The 22,492-nt window shown below is 40.7% G+C and overlaps 1 protein-coding gene across 1 annotated transcript in view; it reads right to left on the reverse strand.

The window, feature by feature from the left end:
• Positions 1–22,299, reverse strand: part of ubr5 (ubiquitin protein ligase E3 component n-recognin 5) — a 43,628-nt gene extending 21,329 nt beyond the window's left edge. Inside the window, exons 1-26 of the mRNA XM_037677306.1 lie at positions 21,940–22,299; positions 21,640–21,799; positions 21,299–21,448; positions 20,352–20,545; positions 19,806–19,922; positions 19,535–19,645; positions 19,255–19,409; positions 18,619–18,736; positions 18,314–18,498; positions 18,041–18,150; positions 17,303–17,415; positions 15,420–15,566; positions 15,217–15,328; positions 14,937–15,091; positions 14,637–14,834; positions 9,273–9,483; positions 8,931–9,054; positions 8,571–8,722; positions 8,381–8,476; positions 6,553–6,676; positions 6,308–6,405; positions 5,945–6,102; positions 5,687–5,778; positions 4,190–4,336; positions 3,882–4,000; positions 3,634–3,760 (exon numbers count right to left, since the gene is read on the reverse strand). Coding sequence (XP_037533234.1) covers positions 3,634–3,760; positions 3,882–4,000; positions 4,190–4,336; positions 5,687–5,778; positions 5,945–6,102; positions 6,308–6,405; positions 6,553–6,676; positions 8,381–8,476; positions 8,571–8,722; positions 8,931–9,054; positions 9,273–9,483; positions 14,637–14,834; positions 14,937–15,091; positions 15,217–15,328; positions 15,420–15,566; positions 17,303–17,415; positions 18,041–18,150; positions 18,314–18,498; positions 18,619–18,736; positions 19,255–19,409; positions 19,535–19,645; positions 19,806–19,922; positions 20,352–20,545; positions 21,299–21,448; positions 21,640–21,799; positions 21,940–22,299 — 3,833 coding nt within the window. The remainder of the gene's footprint in view (positions 1–3,633; positions 3,761–3,881; positions 4,001–4,189; positions 4,337–5,686; positions 5,779–5,944; positions 6,103–6,307; positions 6,406–6,552; positions 6,677–8,380; positions 8,477–8,570; positions 8,723–8,930; positions 9,055–9,272; positions 9,484–14,636; positions 14,835–14,936; positions 15,092–15,216; positions 15,329–15,419; positions 15,567–17,302; positions 17,416–18,040; positions 18,151–18,313; positions 18,499–18,618; positions 18,737–19,254; positions 19,410–19,534; positions 19,646–19,805; positions 19,923–20,351; positions 20,546–21,298; positions 21,449–21,639; positions 21,800–21,939) is intronic.
• Between the last annotated feature and the right edge of the window lie 193 nt (positions 22,300–22,492).

Below are 22,492 nucleotides of genomic sequence, written 5' to 3' on the forward strand. Positions count from 1 at the left end.
TAAAGTCTTCCCGTGCACGCTCCTGTGGCCGCCATTTGGCAGCCAATCATTGCCAAGCACTGTTTTTTAAAATCAAGATTATTTTTCAATTGGCTCCAAGAAGCAAGGCTGTGCAAATAAAATGTAAATTTATAACTTTTATTTCAGCCACAAAAGGTTTTACAAAAAATGGCCTAATTGGAAAAAATAAATAAAATAAAAACATGTTTTCCCATTTCTGCTTTGTAAGTTTGCTATTATTTAGTCTTTCCTTCTGATTGAGGAGCACTTCTGCCATCTACAGGTGCTGGCCATAAAATTAGAATATCATGAAAAAGTTGATTTATTTCAGTAATTCCATTCAAAAAGTGAAACTTGTGTATTATATTCATTTATTACACACAGACATATATTTAAAATTTTTATTTTTTTAATATTGAAGATTATAACTGACAACTAAAGAAAACCCCAAATTTGCAAGGCCTTTAAATGGTCTCTCAGTCTAGTTCTGTAGGCTACACAATCATGGGGAAGACTACTGACTTGACAATTGTCCAAAAAACGACCAATGACACCTTGCACGAGGAGGGCAAGACACAAAAGGTCATTGTTAAAGAGGCTGGCTGTTCACAGAGCTCTGTGTCCAAGCACATGAATACAGAGGCGAAGGAAAGGAAACAACATGGTAGAGAAAAGTGTACAAGCAATAGGGGTAACTACACCCTGGAGAAGATTGTGAAACAAAACCCATTCCAAAATGTGGGAGAGATTCACAAAGAGTAGACTGCAGCTGGAGTCAGTGCTTCAAGAACCACCACGCACAAACGTAAGCAAGACATGGGTTTCAGCGTTGCATTCCTTGTGTCAAGCCACTCTTGAACAAGAGACAAGTGTCAGAAGCATCTCGCCTGGGCTAAAGACAAAAGGACTGGATCGCTGCTGAGTGGTTCAGAGTCATGTTCTATGATTAGAGTAAATTTTGCATTTCCTTTGGAAATCAAGATCCCAGAGTCTAGTGGAAGAGAGGAGAGGCACAGAATCCACGTTGCTCAAGGTCCAGAGTCAAGTTTCCACAGTCAGTGATGGTTTGGGGTGCCATGTCATCTGCTGGTGTTGGGCCACTGTGTTTTCTGAGGTCCAAGGTAAACGCAGCCATCTACCAGGAAGTTTTAGAGCACTTCATGCTTCCTGCAGCTGACCAACTTTATGAAGATGAAGAATTCATTTTCCAACAGGACTTGGCACCTGCACACAGTGCCAAAGCTACCAGCACCTGATTTAAGGTCCATAGTATCCCTGTTAATTGGCCAGCAAACTCGCCTGATCTTAACCCCATAAAAAATATATGTGGTATTGTGAAGAAGATGTGATACACCAGACAACAATTCAGAAGAGCTTAAGTCCACCATCAGCGCAACCTGGGCTCTCATAACACCTGAGCAGTGCCACAGACTGATCGACTCCATGCCACGCCGCAGTGCTGCAGTAATCCAGGCAAAAGGAGCCCCAACTAAGTATTGAGTGCTGTACATGCTCATACTTTTCAGTTGGTCAACATTTCTAAAAATCCATCCATCTATTATCTTCCGCTTATTCCAAAGTCGGGTCGCGGGGGCAGCAGCTTGAGCAGGGAGGCCCAGACATCTCTTTCCACAGCCACCTCTTCTGGGAGGATTCCAAGGCGTTCCCAGGTCAACTGAGAGGCATAGTCTCTCCAGCGTGTCCTGGGTCTTCCCTGGGGTCTCCTCTCAGTTGGACATGCCCGAAGCACCTCTCTAGGGAGACGCCCAGGGGGCATCCTTACCAGATGCCCGAACCACCTCAACTGGCTCTTCTCAACATGGAGGAGTAGCGGTTCTACTCCAAGTCTCTCCCGAATAACTGAACTTCTCACTTTATCTCTAAGGGAGAGTCCAGCTACCCTGCGGAGGAAACTCATTTCAACCACCTTTATCCGCAATCTCATTCTTTTGGTCACTACCCAGAGCTCATGACCATAGGTGAGGGTAGGAACGTAGACTGACCGGTAAACAGAGAGCTTTGCCTTACAGCTCAGCTCTCTTCACCACAACGGACCGGTACAGAGTCTGCAATACTGCAGATGCTGCACCAATCCGTCTGTCAATCTCATGCTCCATTCTTCCCTCACTTGTGAACAAAACCCAGAGATACTTGAACTCCTCCACTTGAGGCAGAACCTCACCCTCGACTTGAAGAGATCAATCCACCCTTTTCCGGTTGAGGACCATGGCCTCAGATTTAGAGGTGCTGATTCTCATCTCAGCCGCTTCACACACGGCTGCGAACCGCTCCAGTGAGAGCTGAAGATCACGGCACGATGACGCCAACAGGACCACATCATCTGCAAAGGTTTTAAGTAATATTCTAATTTTCTGACATACTGAATTTGGGGGTTTCATTAGTTGTCAGTTATAATCATCAACATTAAAAGAAATAAACATTTGAAATATATCAGACTGTGTGTAATGAATGAATATACAAGTTTCACTTTTTAAATGGAATTACTGAAATAAATCAACTTTTTCATGACATTTTAATTTTATGACCAGCGTCTGTAAACCCATGTGCACCTTCTGGTGGCATTTTAAAGTCACAGCAGTAAAGATGGAGGAACTCAAAGCACATTTTACACAAGACTTGCTCCTCTGTGTTGTCTGCACCACTTGGCCAAACAACAAATCTGTTCAGCAGTCTGATGTTCAAACAATGAGAGAAAGCATTAGAGCCTATGATTTCTGCTGTAAATAAACAGAAAAAAATCTAGACAGAAAAACATAGCTAATTTACGGAGCATGAACTTTTATGTTTTGAACCACTTTGGCCATGACTGCCTCAAACGAGTTGGTGGGGGAGAGAGCGGACTCCTGAAACCATGGGAGCACCATCAAACTGGTTAATCTACTATATAAAGGTGCTATTTAACACTGAGTTTGTTGTGGCTCCTCGGACTGATGAAGTCCTTTGGATGAAAAACGAAACGTTTCAACATAAAGAAACCATCCAGGATTATTGAGCATGAAGTTATAAAACATGAAGATATTATGTTTTACAGTATATTTAATGTAATATTTATGAAATATTAAATTATTTTTAGAGTCACATGAAATTTTACTTGAAAACTGTCAAATATGGAATTTAGATAAATAAAAATGAATAAAAAAATAAAATGAAAACCAGACAGGCATTTGTGGGAGAAATGTTTTACAGAGCCCTAAAATATAATTGTAGTGTATATTGCTGATTTTATTAATGAGTTTATTTTTTGTCTCTTTGTTGTCACTTTAATGAAAAGTTCAGACTGAAGGCGTCTTTGGAAAAGCTCAACATTTAAGACCTTTAAGTGAAAAAAATGCAGTGCACGCAAACTCAAACAGTAATTGTGTAAAAAAACAAAACAATTACTTCAATAATGGTTAAAATGTGATTTTTCATCCACAATTGTGCAGCCCTACAAAGAAAAAATGTTAACCATTCTTCCCACTTTGACAGCAAACTGTACCCCAGCATATTTTTGGTTACTCCCATTTAATAATCTATACTTGGCTCACTGATATGGTTTATCAATTCATAAATTACATTATGAAAGTCGCTCATTCCTAAGCAAACAAAACAAAGTTCGACTGCGATACTTACGGATCTTTGTTTTCCTGAGAACCAAACATTATCATAGATTTGAGGGCGTTCCAGTCCTGCAGGACCCTCTCCAGAGCCAGCTGAGCAAAGCGAGGAGGCTCAAGGTCATGATCTGGCATATCAGAGTCTGTGAAAAATATAACAGCTGTATTGCTTAATGACAATTTAGTGTGAGAAAACAAACAAAAAAAATCAAAAATGACTATTGTTTGGCTTAAAAGGAGATAAAAGCATGAAAGTGAATGTACCTTCTGCATTAGCAGATTTGCGGTTCCTGTCCTCTCTAATGCGTGGCGGTCTGTACTGACAGTGCTCAACACTTTGCCTGGCAACAGTCTGAACCAGGAACAGTAAAATGTGTTCCCCCCTACATATGGAAACAAGTTAAACAGATGAATCCCCCGTTGCTTATTTAGAAATTAAACTGGAACATTCTGATATAAAAGGACATCCATTTGTTAAATTAGCTCCAAGTACAACAATACTAGTTTAGCATTTCTTACCCAAATTTGCCAACTAACAGAGTCAAAAATAGGAGGTGCCAAATAGAGCTTACCTGCTGTTTGGTGTAGTGACCAGGTTTGTGGTTGTGAGTAACCTGTACAATAAGTCTAGCCGAGCAGCCTTCTGGCCTGCTATAAGTGTTTTGCACTTGCATTTTTCCCAGCAGTCACAGTATGCTGTAGGAGAAGTCCTTTTCAACCTGAGAAAGAACAAAATTAAAAAGGCATAAGAAAGATATTAATAACAGGTAATGGTTCAGGTTAGAATCAGTTTCAATGCTTCATAATGCAGATATGAATACAACCAACTCTGAATCAATTTAAAAATGTCAAAAACTGATGCATATTTACTGTTAATAACATCACATTGAGGAATACAAAAGGTGGGAGACTAAAGTACAGTCACAAGAAACAGATGACTGACAGAGTCATTCAAAATAACTAATTCTTCACTGAAAGCCAGCATTTAGAAGAACTTCACATTTTATGAAGTAAGAGCCACACATTATGGAAGTTGTGCACATGTTTTGACATGGAGAGGAAAAAGAAAAGACAAAGAGCCAAACAACAAAGTCCATGCTCAATAATTCAGGTATACAACCCAACATTTTTCAGTCAGGTCATCTGGACAGTTTCTTTTTTTGTGCAGAAACATTTCAGCACAAAAAAAGAAACTGTCCAGATGACCTGACTGAAAAATGTTGGACAAAGAGCCAAAGTTTTCACCCAACTTGAAAAAGGCTAAGTGAAATATGAAGACCACAGAAACTTTGGTTGTGAAGATTTGTGTTCATATTCAGTGGTTGAAAACAGAGGCTTGGAGCCATAAGACGGTGTGATCATCAAAGCCACTTCCAAATCACTGGGACCAAAAATCAAGTCATGGAAAGGCAAAAGAAGGTAAAATAGCTTTAACGTGTGATGCCCAGACATCCAGTGTCACTGAATCTTGTGCTACTTTACTCAGCCTTTTAACAGTTTGTTCCTTTTGTTCCCAAAATCCTGTTTTTAATGAAAACTGTTTTGCCTGTAGTGTGGAATAAATGGTAAATGGACTGTACTATTGCACCTTTCTACCAAAACACTCAAAGCCCTTTTCAACATAATCGGTGCCTCATTTACCCATTCATACAGCACTCTACTAGATCTACAAAGCTAATTGAACAAATCATTCTAAAGAGACTAATCAGTGATTTATCACATTCATACACCGATGGGACACACATCAGAGGCTATGAGGGGTTCAGTGTCTTGCCCAGGGACACTTCAGCATGTGACTGCTGGTGGATTCGAACCCCCAACTCTTGCATTGGAGGACGACTGCTCTAACCACTCGACAACAGCCGCCCAATAATTTTCCTTTAGGTCTGTGAAATTCTATGCTCAGGATTGTTTAAGTTTGCATACAGATTCATTGAGATGCATCAATAATCGTTTTATAAATCAAATTGCAATCGAATTGTGAGGCGCATGATCAGTCCCACCCCTCAAAGTGTGATGGCAGGAGTGGATGAAATCTTTGCAAAGTTGAACAGAAAACAAGGACTTACTTGCAGTCGTGTCCTTTGTGACACACTCTGGCACACTCGGTGCAGCAGCAGAGAGACTCGAGCAGTCCACATGTTCGACACTCAAAGATGTCCTAAATACAAACTTAGTGTTATGAAAAATCTCAGGTAGCCAATAAAACATTGATGAGTGAATTCAAAAATCTGACTCTTCATAAATGAACATAATACAGTTTAGAAACAATACATTCTCTCCAGTTAAGAGCTCATTTGCATGCAGAAGTATCATGCAGGGCTGACCTGGTTAATATGCTCGGCTCCAGTCCAGGTGAAACTGCAGGTGTCGTTGCAACAGAGGACATAGAGCGGAGAATCATCTGGGTTGGTTCCAGAGGGACAAATCATTTCCATGAACACCGTATCTGCATCCTCTTTCTCAGTGATGCTCGGGTCACCCACTGTGTTTGAGAACAGCAATAATAAAAACATATGAAAAGAGAAAAGACAAGAAAAAAATCAAAAACCATTATCCATATTATTGGTGGCTGGTAAAAATAAATTTCTGTTAGGGTACATGTTAGGCATGCTGAGTTATTAATACAGAAATACGCTTCCTTTAAATGACAAACTAGTTTAGAGAGAAATGCAAATTTAAGAACTTACTCTTGGCAATTTTTTGAGCAGCTTCAAGCACAGTAATAGCTGCTGGGTAGGCTCTCCCACTGACAGCCAGCATGAATGGAGTCATTCCTCTGGCATCCCTGTCAAAGCAACAAAATATGCACACACTTAAGACACGCAAATAAGATTTGCTAAAAAAAAAGGGAAAAAAAATAAAGAAGGGTAACTTAAAATATTTATTGCAAGCTTTTTATGCACCTAAACAGTATTTTTTTTTTAAATCCTACTTTGCAGAGAGCAGGTCTCGTAGGTGTGGCCTCAGGACAACACTATCACACATCAGCTTGAGGATAAGGTGAGCATTGGCTTTCCTGTCCTTCGACTCAACCACAGACGGCTCAGTTGATGGTCCTGCATACAAGATTACGGTGTGTAAAAATAAAATGTACAGCTCACACAGGTCCAATTTACATAAAGATAATAGTGCGAAGTTATAATTGTCATGTTCGGGCTGCTGTTTCGCCGTATTGTTTTACATTATTAGTGTTTAGTGTATATCTTAGTGCAGTGGTTCCCAAACTTTGTTCAGACATCTGCCCTCTAGCCAAGTACCCTCCCTTTAAAATGTGTTCGTAAACACTGCACATATCAAATAAAATCTTAAAAACTGTTAATTTTATTGCTACAAATGATATTTATTAATAAATGTCAGCATTAATAAGCAACATGTTTAATTCAATTCAGTTTATTTTATAGCACCAAATCACAACAAAGTTGTCTCAGGGCACTTTACAGAAACATTCACATACATAGAAAACCCAATTAGTAAAGTTCTTTATCTAAGGAAGCCAGCAGACTTGTCTATAGACTGAATTATCCAAACATTTAGCCTGTGTAGAATTTATATATTGCAAAAAAAAATTATATTTCATTCATTCAACCTTTATTTATACAGGCTAGTCTCATTGAGGCACGAGGACTCATTCACAAGAGAGACGTGTTCCAGACAGAACATAAAGTACAGACAACAATAGCAGTAAACAATGACAACAATAAACTACAGTAAAAATGCAGTTAAAATAAGAGTACTGTAGTGTATAAAACAATAAATCATTGTGCCGTAAAACCGAGCAAAATACTAAAAACAAGAACATAATCTGTCTTAATTTTTCCATTGACATTATCAAATGTTTGAAACCCCTTAAAGAAATCAATGTGGACGACTTCTGTTCCTGTTGCAAGGTGCTCCAGGTTGCAGGAGCTGAGTAGGAAGTGGCCTTTATGATAACTAACAGTCATTGAACATACTGTGTGTATTTAATTAAACTCACAAGTTTTAATGGAAAGGGTGTGCTTGGAAGGATGCACACAACTGTTATGTTTGGCTTAATTTGAGACAGTGTGAGTCTTAAATCGTTCTCATCACAAAGTCTTGCTCTGTATTTTGTTTTCATATTCGTCAGAACGCACTTTCACACAAGTACGTTGTAGCAAAGGGCATCAAAGTCTTTACAGTGCGTTTGGCCAGCGCAGGCTGTTCTGTGCAGCCCGATCCAGAAATCCAGCAATGGCTTCTGACGTTTTCACAGCCCCAACAAAAAGTTGAGCAAAGGCTGCTTTGATTAACAGGTATTCATTCAGCGAGACAGTCTTCTACTTTGTCGGTGCAATAACTTTGCTGAACACTAGATGGCAGCATTTACACGTGTATTATTTGGTTATGTAAGAAGAGGCCTCGGTCTATTTATGTGTGTGTAGTCTGGCTCTTTTCACACTTCTTTTGTTTTTTCCCTCCCCAAATTTTCTCACGTATCCCCTACATCCCTCTTGCATACCCCAAGGGATACAAGTACCCACTTTGGGAAGTACTGTCTTAGTGGATATCGTAGATCCTTATTACAATTTCTTTTTATACTTTTTATTTTGCTATTTTTGGGTGTAACTGGGACCCTGTGTACACAATTTCAGCACGTGGTGGAAACGACAATAAAGTTGACTTGAACTGATAAATGTTAGCTTATTTAGAAGTACCTCATGTAAAAAATGTAGCTGGGCAAAACACAAAGGTCAAATTTTTCTCGTTATCTTTTAATATCATGATAAAAAGCCACATACCTGGTATGGTGGAGGTGCTGGGTCCTTGGCTAGTGCCAGAGGAGGCAGTTGTTAGTGAACCAACAGCTGGCGCAAGAATAAAGTCAATGTCCCCATCTGTTGATTAGAAAAGTAATCAAAACTCTCCCTTTTGAGGACTGTTGACAATAACCATGTTCTGCAAACATTGTAGTTTTAACATAAAACTCACCAGGGTCCATAGGTGGGGGGTCTGGAACCCAACTTGGTGGAGCAATGGGTGGGGAGACTGGGTCTTGATGGTCACTGGATGAAGGGCCAGACTCATGGCGGCCAAGACCTGCAGCTCTGAGAGACCTCCTCATCATCTCCCTTAGACGAAGCCTGTTCACGACCAATTTTGTAGTTTAATTTAATCAATTTTCAAATTAAGAGGACATAAAGTACTACAAAGCTACTGGTGGACATTGATGGGGAGAGACTGACAGCATAAATCTGTGGTTACAGTAAACCTTGTGGAATAATTTTTTAGCAATATCTACTTTCATTTGTATATTTTCAGTGCCACAAAAATGCAAAACATGTAATTTACCCTCTGCTGTTAGAGCCTGTTCTATTTCCTGAGCTATTGCTCGATACCACAGAGATAGCATTGGCAATTGCTTCAACAGCAGACAGACGCTCAGCAAATGTGTTCCTCTCTGACCTTTCAGCTTCTGAAATAAACAACATGGCCATCGTCATGAAAGAGTCAGCAAGAAGAAGGCAGTTTTAAGAAAACAGGAGCAGAGTTCAAGCTTGAAGAGCTTGTTAAAAGTTGTCAGTTTTTCAATTTAAAATTTTCAATTAATGGTAAACCTAACAAATAAATTAAAAACAGAAAAACTAATAAATTAAAAGCCAGATTTTAAACAAACAGACACAAACATCGTACCTTCCTCCTCTTTGGTCTCTTTGTTACTAACAGGGAAGCAGACGGATACGGCAGCATGAAGGATGTTGCGGTTTCCATCACATCGATGGCTCAGAAGTGCTCCAAGGGCCTGGCTGCCCTGATCCAAAAGGAAGGCTTGCTCGAGGTTCATCAGATATTGTCGACATGCCTCATAGTCACAACGTAGCACATGCTGCATCAATGTCTGTTTCTGAAAAATGAACATGACCTTGCCTTGTTAGCATTTGTTATCGAAAACAACTCCACCTTTTATTTTTTGACAAACATGTACAGGAAAATATGATTAAAATCAAAAATGTTTCATTGTTCTACTTGGTTATTTACAGAGTGTTTATGTTTCATATCCTGATGCTGCTCAATAATCTAGGTAGATAAATCTAAGGTTGAGTCAGTTCCTCTGGACAAATTCTTCTTTATTGAAACATTTTATCTTTTATCCAAAAGACTTCTTCAGTCTGAGGAGCTGCAACAAACTCAGGCTCTGTTTATACGAGAACAACTTCTGGAAACTGGTGTTTTTTTAAGAGCAGATTTACACGAAAACACTGTAGTTTCCATGTCGGTAGGGTTGCCAGCTAAGAAATTTTGAACTCTAGTACTGTGGCTTTAAAATGATTGTTTTTTTTTTTACCTAAACTGTCATGTGTGCTGAGTAAAGATATTCTAAGATGAGGTGTGTGTTGTGTTTGTTGAACATGTGCACAGAAAAGGAGGAGGTAAATAAAACATTTGATAATTATCTGGCAACCCTGATCAGATGCATTCATTGTGCATGCAGCGTCTGCATGAACACAGTAGCGTTCAAACTGATGAATAAACCGACGTCTTTTTGTAACTGGATTTTATTAGTTTTGCTGCTACATGATGTAAAAGTGTGAGTAGCAAAAAAAAACACTCTGCTCTCTGCCATTTATTATAACTGCGTTTAGTGCAGAAAAACTTTTGACTGCAGCTGCCTGTAGTGCGCATGTGCGACGTCTCACTTGAGGAGCATTTCATACCTCTGCGAGAGGTTCACATGAAAATCTCCACTCTGACATGGATTCTCAGAAACTTTTGGTCTCAGAGAGAACAAGGACCGTTGTGTAAATGAACGGCTGAACAGCAGCAGAAAATCAGCGGTTTCACTCAAAAAACGTGTGTTGTAAATGGGACCCGTCTTATAAATAGCACCTATGCATAGTGGATCAACCAGTTTGTTGTTGACAACCAGAACCAGCTGTTCACATGATCAAGGAGGACCATCAACCTAATAATGGATCGTTAGAACCCTGAAAGCTGCTTGTTATTCACAGAGGTCTGAGTGATACTAGTAATGAAAGCATTGTCAAAGGGGGACGGTTGGATACTGAGGCCTCCACCTCTGTTTAATGACTGACGGTTTCTCTTCACAAAGATGGCTTCATTCACTCCTCAAACCATCGTTCCTCTCTGTCAAGGATGTGAACATCTTCATCCCTGAAAGAGTGACCGCTGGCCTGGAGATGAGTGTAGACCGCAGAGTCCTGGCCTGATGATGTTGATCTTCTGTGCTGGGCCATCCTTTTGGCCAGTGGCTGTTTAGTTTCCTCGATGTAAGACTGATCACCCTCCTGACACTGAACAGCATACACAATATTACTCTGTGTTGGGGGACTGGATCTTTGGGATGAACCAGTCTTTGCTGTAATGTATTTTGGGGTTTAAAAGCCACTGGGACGTTGTGTTTAGAAAATAAACTAGAAATGCACCGAGCCAATACCAATATCGATATTGATACCGATATAGGAATATTTTCTGGATTGGTGACAACGTGACCAATCCATGACTGGGAAGATCTATTCACTAATTCTATGCTTTGTGCTCTGAGTGATGTCATGCACTAGCGTACTGGCTGAACAAATTAAAGTGTTGTTTTTACGTTTGACCAAGCTCGTGAAGCTCTTGGTGTGTTTAAGTGTGCTGTTATGGTGCAGAGTTTTCAATAAATTTGTAATTCAGTACATTCATGTCTGCGTTTAACAAAACAAATGTTTTAAGTTAATTCAGCACTTGGTTTGTAACAAGGGTGTCAGAAGCATCTGTAATGTGGGGGGGGGGCACAATGGTGTGTGTAGGGATGTGTGTGTGTGCGTGCGTGCATGCGTGCACGTTACAAAAGTGTACACTAGTGTACAAAAAAGCAACATTTCACCTAGAGTTTCTTCAATTCCACACATTTAAAACATGTTTCTCACCAAGTTTGTGTAAATTCATCTGTGGGTTTTAAAGACATTTTAACTTTAATACACTTTAATACAGAGCGTCAGATCGGCACGATTTGTCTTAATAGAGAAATAAAAAACACCATCACTAGACTTTTGTACTTGTGTTCAACACTACTCATCTAAATGATGTTTCTCATGAAGCTTGAGGACAATAAGGTGTGGGGTTTTAAAGACATTTCAACTTTAATGCACCTGAACACACCACGTCTCTTACACCTGCAGCGTCTTACAGCGTCACAGTTACTGCTAAGCTAAGAAGCTACGTAGCGCTCCTCTCAAGCATCCTCCTAACATGAATATGTGTTTATGATCAGCCTCCCTGGTCAACTACTGCCCGCACTAAGCTGCTAAACTGGCGAGCGAGTAACACAGACAGAAGCACGGCTGTGCCATGGGATCTCCAGTGTCACCCATTGTTGCCAATCTCTACATGGAGGAAGTGGAACAGAGAGCCCTACACTATGAGGGAACTAAGCCAAGCCATTGGTTCCGTTATGTGGATGACACCTGGGTCAAAATCCAAGCCAAGGAAATAGAAGCGTTCACCAGACACATTAACTCGGCCGATAACAACATCAAGTTCACCAGAGAGGATGCAAACGACAACAAGCTGCCTTTTTTGGACTGTTTGGTTCAAATGGAGAGAGGACAGCCTCAACATTGAAGTTTACAGAAAACCAACCCACACAGACCAGTATCTTCTGTTTGACTCCCACCATCCACTGGAACAAAAACTCTCTGTCATCAGAACTTTACAACATCGGGCCGAATGCGTCCCCACGAAGACAGAAGGGAAGGAAAAGGAACTGAAACACGTTCAAGAAGCTCTTCTAACATGTGGATATCCTAACTGGGCTTTTGTCAAGTCAGTGAGGAAATCTACAAAACACACCAATAAACAGAAAAAGGACAACAACAGACGGAAAAACATCGTCATCCCTTATGTTGCTGGAGTATCAGAGAAATTCAGAAGGATCTTCAACAAACACAACATCCCAGTACATTTCAAACCCAGCAGGACTCTCAGACAGAGGCTGGTCCACCCTAAGGACAAGACACCCATACACAAACAGAGTGGTGTAGTGTGTGCGGTCCAGTGCAGCGAGGACTGTCCAGACCTCTACATTGGAGAAACTAAACAGCCTCTTCACAGACGCATGACTCAACACAGGAGAGCCAGCTCCACAGGACAAGACTCAGCTGTTCACCTCCATCTCACAGATAAGGGACACTCTTTTGAGGACCAAAATGTGCACATTTTGGACCGAGAACACAGATGGTTTGAGAGGGGGGTGAAGGAAGTAATTTATGTAAAAAAGAGAAAAGCCGTCTCTTAACAGAGGAGGATGCCTCAGATTCCCACTTTCAAAAACATATAATGCAACTTTAAAACAGATTCCCAGCCGGTTTTCACACTTGATGGGAACAGAGGGGCCTCGTCTGTGAATTAGATGAACAAAGACCTACTGTGAAGGTGTTTAGGTGTGAACTGCCAATCTACATATATGTGTGTGTGTGTGTGTGTGTGTCTTATCTCACTCAGCCTTATAACCTGTATCTCTCACTCTCTGCTCTTTGAATTGAGAAAGCTCCTCGGATGAGGAGCGAAACGTCTTCTGTTACAAATAAAGTCCAGTTGTTTTTGTATTGAACGCTTTTTGAGTAACACAGAGGTGTTTCCATCTCCTCCACCTGTGCACATTTTCTGCCGAGGCAGGAGACGTAGAGCAGAATCACTTTTGCTGTGTTTAGAGTTGGAGGTAACCAGGAAAACCTGGAGTGGAGTTTTAGTAGCTTGAGTATTCTCCTATTAATCAAGTAGAATGGATTTGTTCATGAAGAGAAACTGCGCAGACTGAACTGTTTCATAGTAAAAGTGAGGGGGTCCAAATGAATGTTTTTGTAATGTTGGGGGGACATATCCCCTTCGCATATAATGGTTGCGACGCCTATGGTTTGTAAGCTCAAACATCCAGGTAGAAAACAAAAATGGCTAAATCATGTCATCTGGACCCGTTTCAGAAATGGGCCCAGATGACTTGACTTAGCCATTTTTGTTAATTCAGCACTGTCTTTCTGTGTCAGGTTGGTATCGGATCAGTATCGGTCGACACTAAACCGCAGATATTGGTATCGGATCGGAAGTGGAAAAAGTGGATCGGTGCATCCCTAAAATAAACGTCTGTTTCTCTGAAACTCCCACAACAAACGGACTTGTCTGGGTTCCTCCTTTTCACCTCATGTCTGGCTGGAGTCTTGTTTGGGTTTCTTCTCTGCTTTCAGGAAGGCCCAGTTAGAATATCCACATTGCTACATACAGCGCTACGCAAGTCCAGTCAATGGCAGTGTTTCCCCTACCATTATACAAGCGAGGCGCCCCGCCCCGTCAACAGACCCGAGCGCCCCGTCTACAGAAACACCCCCACCCCAAACCACCTGTCGGCACTGACGCAACGCTAAACTAGCGGCTTGCAATGCAAGTGTGCTAGCTTAAAAGCTAAAGGCAGCCTCTTCCCTCATGCTGAACCCTCACGCTGAACGCACCCCCGCCACTCGAAAACTGTCTATACAAACAGCGTACGGCTCAGATGTGTGTCTGTCTCTCCCCCCCCCACCCCCCCCCCCCCCCCCCCAAAAAAAAAACAACAAGAACTGTCAGTTCAGACAGCGTGCGGCTGAGATGTGTCTCTCTCCTCTCACACACCCTGCTCCAAAACTGTAAAACTGTCAGTGCAAACAGCACGGCTGTCTCCGTGTCCCCCAACCCCCTCTAAAACTGTTGGTTTAAACAGCGCGCTGCACAGCTTAGGACGTGTCTCCGTCTGTCTTCCCCGCCCCTCCCCCCTGACAAAAATCACGGACGAGATGAGCACCCCGCCATGGCAAGTTATCTAGGGGAAACACTGAATGGGAAATTATGCCATCTACCACCCCTCTGATCCCCCTGAAAAACTCTTCGGATCTAAATGATTCACGTAAATTATTTTGGACAAAAGACTAAACATTTCAACAAAGAAGAATCCATCCAGAGGGCCTGACTTGACCTTGTTAGAATTATGTTTATGTTTAAGTACAAATTTATGGGAGTAATAGTTACCTCAACAGCCATAATAATAATAGCAGCCTTCTTTTTGATGGTGGAGTTGGATGGGAGATTGACCAGAGAGTGTACCCCCATTCCCAGGCTGTTTATAGGAGGCAGATCCAACCAGTCAGGATCTCTAATTCCACCCATGCAGTCTTTAGCCATGGGATAAATTGTGCCATTTCCATCTCTAAGGATAACAGGAGACTCCTGGTAAACAAACAAAACAAAATTACATTTAATGTTGGATCACACTCATTTCAGTAAAAGGAATTTGTTAAAAACCAAAAACAATGCAGGAACTTGTCTCACCTGTCCTGCAGTAAAGATGGCCACATTGCGTTCACTCTGTCCCAGAAAGGCCACGTTACTTGTAGGAAAGTTATTTTCCTGCTCTGCTTTGCCAGTGGCCAGGTCAAAGATACAGTACCTCACCCAGTTACCAGTTTTCAGCACTGCGTGGACTCCTAGAATATGGACAGATGATTACAGTCTACATAAAAACTACAAATTTATGGACATATTGTCAATTATATTTCTACGGTATCCCACATTATAAAGAAGGAAAAAAGTTCCTAGAAGAATAAGTCACCTTTGGAGTCAACATTTACAGCCAGAATCTCTGCTTTCTCTGGGATACAGAGTTTTTTAGGGGTTCGCTGAAAACAATCGGGAACTTTTGGAGTCCCACCAGTTTTGACCACCTATGAGTTTGATGAAGAAGAAAACTAGAGTGAATACAAATGAAACAGTGAGATTACAAGTAATGTCTACCTTCATAATTCAAGCAAGTACCTGAAGCTCATCTATTCTGAGGAGTCTACAATCCTGCAGCAGCGATGATGGGTCTGAGTCAGTGGGAGCAGCAGTGCTCTGGTTGTTCACGCTACTCGACGTCCCAGGAAACTTTACAGCAACATATGCACCATCCACCTTCAGAACCTGAGTCATAATGTGAAGATAAAAGAGGACAAAAAAATACAGATGAGACGTAATGTTTACAACGGAGACAAACTTCACACTGTTTTAATATTAAAACAATTGTAAAGTGTTTTTTTTTTATCTATTTCAGACTGTCGCAGACTTCATGACTATTTCAGACTTTACAAAGTTCTAAATTACAGAAATTAAACTCAGCTTGCTTTATTTCAACTAGATTTACTAAATGATATTGGCAGATAGGGCTGGTCCATATATTGTTCACGATAATACCAGTAAAAAAAGGCTTGCCCGGGCAAAAAAACAATATAGTGATATGCTAATTTCAGGACGTAATATGCCAGGGCGCCCCGCCCCTTTAACAGAACCGAGCATGCAGAACGACTGAACCAAATTGCGCAGACATGTCGGTACTGGTGTAACGCTAATTAGTTGCGCACAATACTAGCTAGCTAAAAAGCTAAAAACAAACAACACGCGGTTCGGCTGCAGCTCTCCATCCAGCTCTAAACTGCAGGTACAGACAACTCGGCTGTCTCTCCCTTCCCCCGCTCTAAGCTGCCACTCGTCTTTTTTTTCTCTCCCCACACCCCGCTTTAAACTGCCGGTACAAGCATGCACAGCTCAACTGGACAGTTCCACAGTCCATGGACCAAGAACAGAGTCAGGTGATCAGAGACAGAGCATCAGAGAAATGAATCGTTCCTGCAGGAACAGAGGAAGCTGAAACACCTCAAGCTTCAGGGTCAGATGATCACCTTGTTACAACTTCTGGAAGTTATAGCTCATTTAAAGGAAACATATTTTTTGTTGTACGTTACATTTATGCTCAACAGATCTTAAGCGTCATTTTATTTAGTTATTTTGGGGGAACTTCACCTGCACTTTAGTTTTTGTGGTGGATTTATTGATCTATATTTTGTGCAGACTTTGTCAATCTAAATAACAGAAGGATCTTTTTTTTTTATATACTTGGAGACTGAATACTTTACTAAATAAAGTAATTTCAGTAAAATTACCCCTTGTTTTTTTAAAGTTTATATAATACTGCAAAGCAACATGTTAATTTTGTCAAATAAATAACTATGGTTTCTGCTTTTTTTTTGTTTTGTTCTATCACAAAATTTATCGTTATCATCAGAATGCTCTGAAATATCACAATATTATATTTGAGCCATATCGCCCACCCCTATTGGCAGATAAACATATTTTGTACAACACTTTTTTCTTAATAATTAGCATAGCTATGCCTGAGCAAACAAAGCCAGTAAACAGGCAGGTCCATCTGTGGTAGCAGTGTTGTTGCACCACACTATAGTCTAGTGTGTATTGGTCAAGTCTACATCCCTAAAGAAAGGTGCTAAATATATGGTGTCTGTTTTCTGTGACGTTCTACAGTCCAACTGTTGAACTAGAGCAATGGTTAACATTTCTTTTGTCAAAATATTTAAATGAGTTGTCTGTTATTTATATTTTTCAGTGTTGAGATAAGATTTTCTTTTTGACCTGGTTTTGACATTGTTGTAACGAGATAACTTGTCCAGGTAAATTCAGTCACCAACAAATAAAGCATATTTCGTCAGACTTCATACTTCAAACTGGAACAAGTTGAGCAATTTTTCCTTCCCATTTATAAATGATTGCAGCATTTTATTTTGTAATAATTGCTTAAAAAATAAAATCAATAAATCCTTGTGAGGCTAAAGTATACAGCACATCCATGTTTCAGATTCACCAACCTTTCCTACAGGAACATTTTTGACATCCTCCACAAAGACCACCTCTCTGAGAGGCCACTGCTCCTCGTTCACTTTCTCCTCCTCTTTGGGAGCTGGGGTGGAACGCCTCCGTTCTAAAAGGAACACAGTATAAATATACTTTACCATATTTTAATCAAAGAGTAAAAGGGAAAACACTGTCTTTTCTATAATGAAGACTGTAAATGGTTGTTATACACATATTAAAGTGTCATGGACACACTCCACTTTTTGCACCTTAGACTGACAGAGAAAGGCTCTATCTAACCCCCTGCCTACATTAGACTCTCTACAAGAGAAATCAGGAACAGCTAATAAATTGAGAGAACTGAATGGTTACAGATGAACTAATTAGAGCCATAAACATGCTGCTGACTAAATAATTAAAAACAAAACTAGTGAGAGGATGAAAAAGAAAAGAAATTATCACACTTGACAGCTTGCAATATGGTTTATATGATAAGAAGTTGTAAAAAAAAAAAAAAAAAGAAGACACGTAAATATACTGTGAGCTGACCACATTTCCTTCACAGGAACACAAGCTGCAGAAAAAAAAAGGTGCTGATAAAAGCCTGTGCACCATCTGCTTCGAAGTCAAAGGACTAATGAGAGCACAGAGTGAGAAAGAAATTGGTTTTGTGCCCTGGAGATGGGAAAGTCAAGACTTGAGTGTTGTAGAGACAGCAAAGAGGAAGAGAGAGCATGAGGGAGGGGACGTACTGTAGGGCAGAGAAGCACTGCTCGCAATGGAGGAAGCATCGCTGCAGGTAGAAGCAGGGGATGGAGGAGGACCCATCTCAGTCTTCACCAGTTCCGGTTTACTTTCCATTCTGAAGAGAAGGACGTGACATATTTGCATTGCTTTACCTGCTGCTTTTATGAGTGCAGCAGCAAAAATACATTAGGTAACTAGAACCATATTACATTTAACAAATGACTGAACATTGCTCAGAAGCACTGCTAAACCTTTTGGTCAAAAGAAATGAGACTGACTTGATTTCCTGGGTCTTTGTGGTCTTCTCCATGTTCTTGAGGCTCTCTGGTGAGCGCAGCTGGAATCTGCAGCTGTCGTTCATGTTCCAAACAGACTCCAGCAGGACGCCTACTTTGGGAATTCCGGCACTGACAGAAAAGGCCACTGCACCAGCATGGTAGAGGGGGTTATTCCTCAGACACACCTAAAGGAGGAACCCAATAATTTATTTACATCGCCACAAACACTTCTTGAACAAATGTTCTTGACAAAGATCCAAAGATGAAGTCAATTTAACACAGTGATAATTCCATTATTTTCTTACCTGCGTTCCCACAGTGATGTTGGGAATTGAGGATATGCCGGCGCTGGACTTTGGCTTTTTGTTCTTGGCTCTGGCCTTCTCAAGCATCTTCTTTCTTTGACTAAAAGGCACAACACCCCTGCAGAACAATTTAAATAGTAACATATCAAATGGTTTATTCCATTCACACCTTTCTCTTTATAATCATGACACAAAACTGTCTCTTGAAATTGACCAAAACCGTTTTTTGACCGTGTTGACTTTAGCAGGATTTACATAATTATGCTAAAATCTAGACAAGCATAGAAAGCAAAATTTTGCTTGGACAGAGTAAAAAAAAAAAAAAAAAAAATGTTAATGTTTAATTTCCTTTTTTTATGTTTAGTTAATTGTTCACCTTTAGAACAAATTAAAGAATGCAAAAAACAAAAAAATATATCATAAATGGTCTAGTTGAAAACAAAACAAAAAAAAGGGTTTAATAAAAATGTTTGACATTATAGGTTAAAAAAACAAAGACATCACCAAAACTTCTGCCATTATCTGGTTATTTTTGTTGTCGTTATACCAAATAAACATGTTTGCTCATGATTAACGCTGCAGAGATTTACTTTCCATTTTAATTAACAAAACAAAAAATAAAGATTTTATCCTCACCACCAGTAGAGGCTATTCTCCAGCTGTGCACATGTGTAAAGTGCACAGCAGTGCAGGGACACCATGCGCTCCCCCTGTAGCTCAGGGAAAGCCTGAGCGCTGTGCTCCAGTTTAGAGGCTACGGTGCTCAGAGTATCATCGACCCAGGTGGCCACCTTCACAACAAACACAATTAGTGTAGTTAAATAACGGTTTCATTATTAAACATGTCATATCTGAATCCAGTCAAATACAGTCTTCAGGCTGCACAAGAGTTCCTAAATAAGAAACGGTGAACTACCTTGTTGGACTCTGTTGCTACAGTGGCTCTAATACTATTGGCAGCCAGTAAAGTGATCTTCTCGTTAGCCAGGCCCAGGAAGGACACACGAGGGTGATGAATGGAAGGATTCTGATGCCACAAATGACAAAAGAAGTTGAAAACATGAGCTCTCTATAATGTAATAAACCGTGTGGTTTTATTAGCCAATATTCTTAATATTCTTAAGGCAACTAAAGACAAATGTTCTAACATATTTGGCAGTTTCATTTGTGCTAGTATAATCCTCCACCTGCGCATTCCTGTAGGGTTCAGGTTCGCTCCACTTCCACTGATACAGCTCTCCTTTGGAGCTCACAGCTACCAGCTCAGAGAACATGGCTCCAATGCTCACAAACTTCACACCATCCTGGAAAAGAACGTATAAATGTCCATTTAACGGAGAGACAAACAACAAAAAAACATGCAGTGGAGACTATGATGTCAGATCAAAGAGAAACACTGATCAGGAATTTATAACCATAGGATAAGTTCCTGAGTATTTTTGCTGTTGAGCCTATGTTTATGCATTACATGTAATGTGTAACAAATAATAACGTAGTAAAGTAATACTAAAACTCACAGTATTTACTTAAGTTTAGAAAACATTCTCAAGTGTGTAAAATCAAAATGTTTTGACTTCAGAATTTAACAGTAAAAACATGTTAAAACTAGAAAACTGAAGATTGTTCTTTGATGCATCAAAAATGTTGAAAAGGTCAGAATTGTAGCACCTTCAACATTTTAAAACTTTTGCATTTCCATTTTCAGGAAGTGTTGTTTCTAGATTTCTTCTTACCTTGTCAGGCCACCACTGGAGCTCCTCTCCTAGGGAAACGGGACTCTGGACTGGGATGCTTTTCTTGTCGAGGCTAGGCTCACCCTCACGGCTGGTGGAGCCTCGCTCGGTGTCAAAGGAAGCCCCGTCAAGCCACCGGCGCTCACGTAACCTCAAGACAGACTCACGTTCACGCAACAGCTCTGAGTCACGCTCTAGGGGAAGAAGGAGAACTGGTATGCAATAAGGTCACACCAGTGGGATAGAAGTGAGCCACTCTCTGGGAAAGACCCGTCAAAACGTTTTTAAAAATAGAGAAATATTTTTAGGTCAACTGTAATGCAAATCAATCAGTTGCAGTATTGAAGATCGAGTGGGCGTTTAAAAAATACTGACCGTGAGTCACTTTGCACGCTTGTGTGTTAAATGTAAAGTAAAACAGGAAGTGGATAGGAAAAAAGAAAGCATGCATTTGGGCTGAAAGTGGGCTACGCAGTTTTTATCTTGTTTGTTTGCTTGGTTTTTAATGAATAGACTGCTGTTTAGGGTCCCTGTTACAACAGGTGGGCCTAGCGGGCCTTTCTCAGAGAGCTCACAGTATGTACTACAGCCATGCAGCACACAACACCAAACATTTATCATGATTAGAAAAATTATGCAACAAATCAAAAACATTTTCAGTGGACTAATTGATCCAATATATAAATTTTAGTTAATAATAATTTTAGTTGTTACACCCCCAGCTGCAATCTGTCAAAAACAAGGAAAACATGAACACTGTACTAATGAAATGTGTTTTTTTTTTTTAAACTATTGATTCAATGGACTTATATACAGTATTGCTAAAACTTTTCTCCTGATCTTTATGGTTGTGTTGTCTTTTGAAGCCACCATTGCAAACAAAAACCATCACCAGTACCGCCACCAAAGCCTCTCCAACCCCATTTCATTAGACAAAGGTGAGTTACCTCTGGAGGACCCCAGGCGTGAAAGTGATGAGCGTCTAAAAGACGGGTAACCAAAGTAGCTGATGTCCTCAGAGAACATGGCATCAGCATCAATAATAACACTGGGATGAGCGGAGTGAATGTCTGCATCTAGCAGGGACATTAGATCTTCTGCATGGGAGAAAAAAGAAAAAAAAAGGATTCAAGTTTTTTATTAAACAAACATTTTGTTTTTGATCATGCCAAACTGTCTGGGATATTGTACTTGTAATATTTGTTTAAACAATCTTTGCTATGTTGCACAACTTGTATATTCATGTATTATTTAGTGTTTAAGAATGCCAAAACATCTTGTCACACACCTCCAGGGAGGTAGGATTCACTTGCAGTGTCATCTCCATCATCTCCGTCTTCATCGTCCCGGCTGAGCAAGTTGTTAACAGCGAGGTTAACATCCAGGTTAGTCCTCTGGAGCTCCCTGATGATCACACTTCTTGACTTCCCTTGCAGGACTACCTGAGCCTAGGTGAAGGAATAAGAATTTAAGAGCAGAAAATACCTTTCACCAACATTAATTTCACAAAAATATGTGTTTGCCTTTTATTTGTTTGCAGATACTATTTAATTAAAAGATACGAGTGCTGAGGTTGAGCATACTGTACCTGTGTTATAAGTTCCTCAGGAATGACTGAAGCTGGTATGACCGGCTGGGGCTGGCTACCTAAAAGTCCAGAGCCACGATCTCTTCCTGTGCGAATCACTCTGGTCTGGCGACGAGAATCACGAGCAGCTGTGGATGACCTGCCTGATGTACTCCCGCTTCCACCTCCTCCTCCTCCTCCGCCGCCGCCACCTCCTCCTCCGCTGCTACCACCCCCTGCTCCACCTCCTCCAGCTGCTCCACCACTTCCACCTCCTCCACCACCTCCGTTTACCCCAGAGCTCCAGCGACTCCTGTTACACAGTGCAAGGCTACAGTCACACAAAGCAGCCAAAGGAGCAGGCAGACTCAAAGCACACATCTGGTTACAGTGAGGTTCAGTCCTTGTGACAGCAGAGGAATGAAATTCCAGGCTCAGATGGGTTCTCACAGCAACATTTAAGAATGGAAGATTTAACTCCTGGACCTTTTTTAGGACAATGATGATCCATCAATTAAAGATAAAAAGGCTGCTTTGTGTGACTGTAGCCTTGCACTGTGTAACAGGAGTCGCT

The sequence above is a fragment of the Nematolebias whitei genome, chromosome 5, assembly GCF_014905685.2.
Source record: "Nematolebias whitei isolate Nwh7 chromosome 5, NemWhi1, whole genome shotgun sequence".
NCBI classification, from domain to species: Eukaryota; Metazoa; Chordata; class Actinopteri; order Cyprinodontiformes; family Rivulidae; genus Nematolebias; species Nematolebias whitei.